This window comes from Egretta garzetta, unplaced genomic scaffold (assembly GCF_000687185.1).
Source record: "Egretta garzetta isolate BGI_Z169 unplaced genomic scaffold, ASM68718v1 scaffold12, whole genome shotgun sequence".
NCBI lineage: Eukaryota > Metazoa > Chordata > Aves > Pelecaniformes > Ardeidae > Egretta > Egretta garzetta.
In genome coordinates this window covers 1562216-1571265 of record NW_009258795.1, presented here as the reverse complement: position 1 = coordinate 1571265, position 9050 = coordinate 1562216, and the positions used below count along the sequence as shown (strand labels likewise).

Here is a 9050-nt window from a genome sequence, read left to right as displayed (position 1 = left end):
AGAAGCTGGGGCTGTGCTGTCTCTGGAAGTGTTCAAGGTCAGGTAGGATGGGACTTGGAGCAACTAGGTCTGGTGGAAGGTGTCCCTGCCTGGGGCAGGGGGTTGGACTGCAGGGTCTTTGAAGATCCCTTCCAACCCAAAGCATCCTGTGATTATGCAACAGTCCTGTACAACACGGGCCAAAGCTAGAAGAACTTGCGATCTTGGGAAAACAAATTGAAACAAGCAGTGATGAAATAAAGAAGATGTGGAAGAGAGCAGTAAGTGAGCACAGAGGAAGTGGCAAAAGGGACACAAAATTTGGGCTGGGGACAGTCAATGGGATTTTTGAAGAACAGGTCACAGAAATAAGAGCATCACAGGTGGGAACCAGAGATACATACAAAAGATTATTAACATCAGCAAGTGGCTTTGCATTGTCAATGTTATTTCTGAACACTTCAAAGGAGCCATTGTCTCAAATCTGTGGTGAAGCGGCTGCAATGCTCTTGAGCGCAAGAGGTAGCAAGAACTTGACAGAAATGTCAGCAAATATTTGCCTATACTGTCACTGCATGCTGTAACCAGTTTGGGTCTTGTCTTCACAAAGAAATAAGTCAGGAAATAAGCTTAGGCATAATAAGGTGTTCCCATTAGTTTCTTCAATAGGTGTTCTTGTTCTGTAATAAGAAAACCACAGAAACTTAACAAATTGTCAAGAATAGCACTTCATGATTCACCACCTTCACAAGAGGTTCAAGAGCACTGCTCCCGGTGTTTCTTTTTACAGTCGACTCAGTCAGAGACTGTTATAATCCCAGGCTAAGGAAAATCTCCCAAGCACTTAATAGAAGCATTTAAGCTATACTAAGAATATAAAGTTAACACATAAACACAAGCTTTGCACCTGTAGCAGCAAGACCACCAGCTACAGTGCTTTGAGCCAGCCAGATGGGTATTCACAGACCCCAGTCACACAGTCAGGCAAAAAAATGAGAATTTTAAAGTGACAGCTTTAATACAGCTGATAAGGATCTCAACAGAGAATTTTTAGTAGGGTTGTATACATTTGACAAAGGCTTAAGAGAAGAATACAATACAAACCAAAAATTAATACGGAATATTTAGTTGCTCTGTGCTGGCAGACAGAAAGCACGCCTGCTCCTCTGCAATTGCCTTATAGCTGCCGGCCTGCGAGCTCAGCCCTGGTTTGCCCATTTCTATGAGCTGGCTGATAACCAGAAGTTACCACCACCGAGGGTTAGAGCATGGGTGCACAAACGCACAGGAACTCTGCCACAAGTTTAAGCATTATAATAAAAAATATTTATGGACCCTTATTGCAGGATACAATACGCATTTTTTACACGTTGCGATACGTTTGTGCATGGTTTGCAGCTCCGAACGCTTTACAACGGAGCTAAATGTCTAATGCCTTGTGACACCATTTCATGTTACAAAACAGAAAGATTTGGGGACGGTTTGGGTGAATATGAATGCAGCCATGCCCAAGGAAAGAGCCAACTCTGAAGTAGACTTGTGTGTGCACGCTTGTGCATCTAACACAACAGCAGCTTAGGGGGCCAAATATCAGATAGCAAAAAAAAACCACAGAATTTTTTTTTTTCCTGATGAAAACAATGCTAATAAGAAAAGTATTTTTATTTGGGAAAAAAAAAAAATAAAGAAGAATAGGGCCATTACCTCATATGATTCCCCTGAGCTTTCTGTACTTAGCCCAACTTGCCCTAATTCCATCTCTGCAGGTGTGGGAGACCTAGCAAAATCCTTACTGAAAACATCCACACAGGTGTGCAAATACACCTCTTTGTTTAACTACCTGAGGACAGAAATCCCATGGAGGGGTGGTGCAGGCTGCATCAGCTCCCAGGGGCCGGTGGCTGCACGTTGCTGCGGGCCAGTGTCCATCCGTGCTTTCCACCACCGCCCTCTGCCACCACTGTGTGCCTCTCTGCATCCCACCGAGAAGGATCTTACCAAAGTTTACGAAGTTCTGGTGGGGATGGGCCCCACTTCCCCATGGCAAGAGCCAGCCCAGGGTAGATCAAGAAGGGGAAAAACGCAGAATGCGCTGGCAAACGTGTCACGGCGCCCGATCTCTGTTACTGTTCCTCAGTTTCCCTATGCCCTCACATATTTGATTGAACACCCCCAAAAGCCCACTCTGGAGGATGGATGTTGGGCTCAGAAATGCAGAGCAGGAAGGCCTTTTCCCAGAGGTCTTGTTGCAGTTATTTTCATTTTGTATCACCATAGCAAAGCCCACCCTTGTGCTGGGAAAATCCTCTAAAACATCTCCGACAATGAAGGGTTACGTGCCCAAGGCATCGCTGCGACAGGGCACCAGGAGCCTTAGCTGCGTTATGCTAGTTAAATTGGCTATCACTTTTAGGGAAGCTTTCCTGCAAAAATGGCAGAGGGAAGTTCTTCAGCTGATGAACAACAGTTCACATTCAGGAATAACCTTAATTCCAGGCTCCAGTTATGAAATTTATATAGCAGCTTCTCCTCACCATGCTTCCTGCCCTTGGCACGGTCTGTTTCCCAAGGCAGCCACTGACAAAGGAAGAAGCAACAGCACAGCTAAGGTTATTATAATATGACCTTATTAATTATAATTATACCCCGTCGCTATTCTTTTGAGGACTTATCAGAAAGAAGCTTCATTCTTTCCTTGCACATCTCCATTATACACATCGCATAATACATTCCTGCCGTTAGTAAATCATACTTCTCAAGCATTAACATTGAAATCAAAGCCTTTGGAGGCAACGAAGACACGATTTTCCTACACAATCACATGACCCCTCAAGAGGACAATACTTGCTTTGTTGAAAATAATTTATGAATGCCTTTATGGAATGGCAATGAAAGCCACTGTGCCCTGGCAATGCCCACGCTCTTTCTAAAAGCTTCTCGTAAATGACACCCTGTCCACCTAGCCCAGCCCTCGATCCCGGGCAGCAGCAATAGCGAGAGCTCTTTGTGGGGACAAGGAAGCCCAGACACCCCGGGGGACCATTCCCCTGGGATTTCCCTGGGATCCAAGAGGGCTGCACTGGGAAAATTGCAAAGTCCATCTCTCTCTGGGATCCATCTACAGATCCACTCTCCATTTGACAGGCTGGGGGAGCTGGGGTTGTTTAGCCTGGAGAAGAGGAGGCTGCGGGCAGAGCTGAGTGCGGCCGGTCAGGGCTTCAAGGGGGCCCAGAGGAAAGGGGGGGACAAGCTTTTTAGTAGGGCCAGCTGGGACAGGACAAGGGGAGATGGCTTTAAACTGAAGCAGGGCAGGTTTAGACTGGATGGGGGTGGAGGCCCCATCCCTGGGACCATTCCAGGCCAGGTTGGCCGGGGCTGTGAGCAACCTGATGTGGTTCAAGGTGTCCCTGCTCCCTGCAGGGGGGTTGGGCTGGGGGACCTCTGGGGGTCCCTTCCAACCCAAACCAGTCTATGATTCTGTGGTTAACAGAGCCTTCTTTCCAACGATGCTTTCCATGCCGCGTACCAGAGCCTGTCCCATTTTTTCAAGGTTTCTCCGAAATTCCTAATAAGTCAGTTCCCCCACAGAGCAAATTTTGCAAATTTACTAGTCCCCTGAAGCTGCTCAGCCAAGTAACCTGCAGGACAGAAGGAAGTTCCTTCTTCAGAAAACAACGCAATTCCAATTACAACCCTGGAATGCCACTTTTGTTTTTCACTCAAGGTTTTCCAAAACAGCTTTAACTGGTTGACCTGATCCCGAAGAAAACATAACAAAGGCCAGCATTGTCCTGAGTTGTCCTCTCACAAAGTAATTTAATAACATTTGTAAAAAGGAAAAATAAAGAACATGGTAAAGAATATAATTTACTAGGATGCGATCATTTGTTGTAAGCTGCCACCTTCAGACAGCCAAGGTTAAAAAAGAGAAAGGATGACATAATAAAAAATGAAAAGTTGCAGGCTTTCATTTTGTGCCAAAGCAGTAATTTGACTTGGTTTCTAAAAATAATAAATAAAATTAAAAAGTAGATCAGATTCCTTTACCTTCAGGCAAGTTAAGAGCCCATCAGCCCAGCCAGCCCAAGGGTGCTGATGCAGGGAAAAAGCCAGGTAGTTACACCATGGGTGATAGCATGGACATGAGAAAGGGTTCGAGGGGTTCGAGGAACTCCTGCTGTTGGTAGAGTAAAAAAAAAGCAGAGAGCAAAGAAAAGACTCAGGGTACAGAACACATTTTCAAAATCACAGTTAATATATTGAGCACTAGTGAGCCCCACAGAGGTCCGCAGCTCTGCGCAAGCCTCCGGAGCAGGTAATGACACAAGCCCAGCATCCATTCCCCTGCAAGCGCCGAACCCGGCACAAGGCACCCTCCAAACCCAGCTGCTCCGTTTCCTCCTTCTGTAACGTTCCAGCTGCTGGGAACGTGATGATGCCAGTGATTCTTGAGAAACTGGGCAGTTTTTATGAACCAGGGGAAACCAAAAAGTTTCTGGAGTTATTGTTCCCTGGGGGAAAAAAAAAGCCACAACTGAAAAAAAAAAACCAAACCCAAAACTGAAAAAACAAAACCAGGTGGTTCATGGAGGAAAAAAAAATTAAAAGGACAGCAAGACCTCAACCCAGGACTCTGGTATTCTCATAGTAGCGCTTCAAACAAGAGAGGAGAGAACGAGAGGGGTAACGCAGGTACGGGACACTCACAGTGAAGTTTTCGTTCTGCTGTTTCTTTTCCAGCACCAGAATTAAACAAATCAGAATATGAACTATAGCTCCTATGCCACACTTCATTCTGAAGTTGAGGGAGATTCACTTGCCATCAGATATTACGAATTTTGCCTGCACTTCTCCTGCAGTTTTTACTTGCACATGTGCAGAAGCATCACAGAATTCAGTACAAAGTGGCTAAAGTTGCAAACCACACGCAAGCCAATAAAATGGCAGGTCGACCTCCAAGACTGCCAAATCTGATACAGACTGCTAAACAAAGCAATCTTTTCCAAAGCAAATCTTAAAATTCATCTTGCAAATTACTCCTTGTAAATTACTAACTCCCAAACTGAGATTTACCCCCCAAAAAATCAGAAAAACTGGGGCACTCTCATCCAACATGCTTTATGAGAGCAACACTTGAGCGTGCATTATCAACAGATCATCTATTGAAATCACAACATCAGCGTGGATTTTAGCACACATATACATCTTCCCTAATTCTTCATGTCTCCTTTCACCCTAGGTCTGCGTTTTTTACCAAAATGTTTTCCAGCCGTGTGAAACAGAAGGATGTTGGCCCAGTTGTTCATCTGTCCCCTGTGTGTGGCAGATACCAGCACGCAGCTCTGCAAATGCAACTCAGGGCATAGCAATATCCCCAGCGACTGAGACAGGGGGATCGACATGGTTTTGGAAAGAGCATCATCCTTCCCCCCGGGTTTTGGGAAGTCGGCTCCACCACTCTCTCCACAACCCCGCGTCATCTGCGTTAATGACAGCATCCTCCCCACGGTAGCACGTCCATCCTGCACCCTGCAACGGCCACAGCAAAGGGGGCTTCTCGTGACATGCTGCCCCCACTTTGCCTCTGGGAAAACCTTAATTTATTCTTGTAATTGTCTAAGCCAAGCAATATCAAAGAATATAGTGCCCACACAGGTGGTTAAAAAATTTATGGAGCGGTGCCATGGCAGGCTGGAAACACCGTTCTCCCATGCTGGTCTGTAACATTTGATGGGCATTGCCTTGGGTAATCATGCCTGGGAAGCCTTGCTTCCTACCGCCCCAGTCTGGCAGCCACCTTCAGTAACCCTCAGCTTACAAACCACCGTGCTCTGCCACCAGTGTTGCTGCTGTTTCACCACGCACATGCCCAATGGGACGATGCCACCATGGCAGCCTTCACTGCATGGTCCAGACCTTTCACACTTCTCCAACCCATCATTCAGCAGCTGATGCATTTCCAAGAGACATGTAGTACATAGTTAGATTCCCAATATCACAAAAACATCAGGAAGGGTTCAACCAAAGGCACTTGAGCTGCTGACCCCTCCTGCAGACTCAAGAGAGTTGAGCAGTGTCCTGGGCTGACAAGAGACATAGAGCAGCAGACCAAAACACCAGCAAAGGCACCCCGTAACACAATCTATTTCAAAGAAGAACCTGCCCATGCACTGGGGAGCTCTTTTTGGTAATCTTGCATCCGTGCTACTTTTCCACACTGATAGCTGTAGAGGACAAGGAGCACTTTGCTGCCCTTGAGTTTGGAGACTGACACTATGCTACCAGCACATTCAGTTGCCAAGCCTATGTCTAGGACTGGCTTGCCGTAATCATATGGATCTAATCTAGATCTGATGTAAATCCCAGGTAAAATGCAAATCCACCCTTACATTATGCTCAGACGATAGAGATGGAAATAACACAAGGCCCATAACACCACCACCTCCATGCTTCAGCAGCGTGGAACGAGAATCCTTTTGCAGGAATAATATCACAGAATCCTAGAATCTCAGCATCAACAAGTTCTTCCTCCCGTTCAACTGGAACCTCTTCTGCTTCAGGTTGTGCCCATGGCCCCTTGTCCTGGCGCTGGGCACCACTGAGAAGAGTCTGGCTCTGTCCTCGTGACCCCCACCCTTGAGATATTTGTAGGTGTTGATGAGATTCCCTCTCAGCCTTCTCTTCTCCAGGCTGAACAAACCCAACTCCCCCAGCCTTTCCTCGTAGGGGAGATGCTCCAGTCCCCTCATCATCCTTGTTGCTCTCTTGTGGACTCTCTCCAGGAGTTCCTCATCTTTCTTGAGCTGGGGAGCCCAGAACTGGACCCAGTGCTCCAGGTGGGGTCTCACCAGGGCAGAGTAGAGGGGGAGGATAATGATGTATATGATGTATTAACAACAACCGTACTGGAGGCAACGTCAGCATTTCCAATTGCCATGTACCCTTTCCCCAGGCTGCCAGAGGAATAGCCCTGAAAGAACCACCATGACATTGCAAACCTCAGGCATCCAGGCTATGGAAAACAATCCTGTCCTGTCCACCCCTAGCAAGGAGACAGCTTTGCTCGGGACAAATAACCTCCTGCAGAGTCCAGTCCAGCTGTCTGAGATGTCTTCTCCCATGCAAATAAAAGCCAATTGTTCCTCATCATTCCCGGCAATAAATCTCCTGCCTCCTTTAGCAGAGAAAGGAAAAAACAACAGGCCTCAGAAATGCAGCGCTGCAGACAATAACAAGCTAGCTTTTCAAGGGCAAAAATGGCAATGTTTCCAGAACTGAAGAACTTTGTTTTGTAGAAAAGCAAATAACACGGCATAAAAGGACATGAACAGCATCTCCTGCCTAGGCCCTTTCCTCTGCCCTTCTCCAGCTACCCCTGCTTGCCTTCCCCCCTCTGCTACCAACCTCCACTCCCCTGAAACACCCCTTGGAGTCCTACAGCCTTAATTTAAATTCAGGAGCTTTTACTCATTGTAGTGCCCAAATGACTCCAGCAAACTGCACGTGCCGGTCACACACGGCTTCAGCGGTTAAATCCGGGATCCCCCAGCCCACCTGCACCGGTGCCTGAAAGCGCAGCCGGTGAGAAGGCATGAGGAACAGGGAGCAGAAGGACAGCTAACCCCGATCACTCGGGTTTAAGATGACAAAGTTCTGATCGTGCATTTTTGCAACCCTTCAGGGTTCCTGCAGATTCCAAAAGAAGTTTCCCTTACAGGACTGCAAAAATCAAAAGGTAGAATTGTGGAGCCGAAACTGATTATTAATTTCTAAAAGCTGCTAAGCTTAATTTTTTTTTTTTTTTTAAGGCTACTAAGTAGTCATTAAACATGTTTTAATTTAGATTATCAGCACCATTTCTTACATAATCATTGATCTGCTCAGACTCATAACCAAGCTATCTCACTTAGTAACAAAAGTGCTGGCAACCTGGCACAGCACCAAACCCCTTTTTGTTTACCTTCACATCAAGGAGATGATGTTGAGATGTGTTCATTTCTTATAGCAGAAGTAAGACGACTCCATATACGGTGACTTACAAGATAGCAGACCTTATAACAGGTCATTATTCAAAGCTGGAAAACTGACTACCTTCTTGTTTTTACAGAAGAAAATATGTGTTGTTGTACCGCTGATAAATGTTTGAGTGATTATGATGCAGTGTCACAAAAAAGGGGGCTCTCATTTACCTTTGGGATTATCTTCAATGAAGTTTTATCCCAACAGCACAGTTCAAAATACCCAGAGAGGGGGTGGGCAGTGGCTTGTTAATGAGGAACTTCCCGTAGCACCTTTGAGACTTTGCAGCATTCACCTGGTTACATTTTACAGGTTTTTACTATTTGCAATAATTAAAACATGCATAAAATCCCACAATAATGAGCACAATTTAAAGTTAGGATATATTTTCATTTGATTGAAACAGCCGGCGCCATTAAGTGCGATTAAAAAGACTGAGACCAGTCTCTTACCCAGACAGGACAGTCGTGTACCACCAGCCTGACATTTCCAAACACGCAGGCTTGATACTCGGTAAAAACTGGGTTTCCAACGTGACTGGCAGACAGGCTGCTGTCGATCTGGGAAATGAGAGCGCTTCTCCCAAGATAGCTCCAGATCAGGCTCGGCTGCTGATTGTCCTCAGAAAAGCCATCTCTTTCATTCCCAAAGGCTACAATGTTGACCGACCTAAAATAAAAACAGCAATGGCAATGCTGTGTTAACAAAGATGATGGGCAGGGATAAGAGAAAAAAAAAAAAGCCCTTAAATCAAAACTAATATATCAATCCTTCTAAATCCCCTTCCCTCCCTAGATTTTAACACCCACCCCACCCCGTAATCTACAGCAAAACACATACATGATCTCAAATCCAACAGCAGGATGAGAGCAAAGCAGAAAAGAAACCTGGAAACGCTGCTTGCATTACAAATCCCCAGCTGGCTCAGCGTTTTATTTGTTGGTGTCCACGCTCAGCCTCGCTGCCGCGACCTCCGGGGCTCCTGCCGCATTCCCTCGCCCGTGGCCGGACTGGAAAACTTGGTGGGGGCTGTTCCGAGCGATGGACTGCAG

General features: G+C 46.2%; 1 protein-coding gene across 1 annotated transcript in view; it reads right to left on the bottom strand.

Annotated features, from left to right (window-relative positions):
• RHOBTB3 (Rho related BTB domain containing 3) overlaps nt 1-8840 on the bottom strand; it is a 31069-nt gene extending 22229 nt beyond the window's left edge. Inside the window, 2 exon segments of the mRNA XM_009649606.2 lie at nt 8451-8667; nt 8833-8840. Of these exon segments, the coding sequence (XP_009647901.2) occupies nt 8451-8667; nt 8833-8840 (225 nt within the window).
• Nucleotides 8841-9050: the final 210 nt, after the last annotated feature.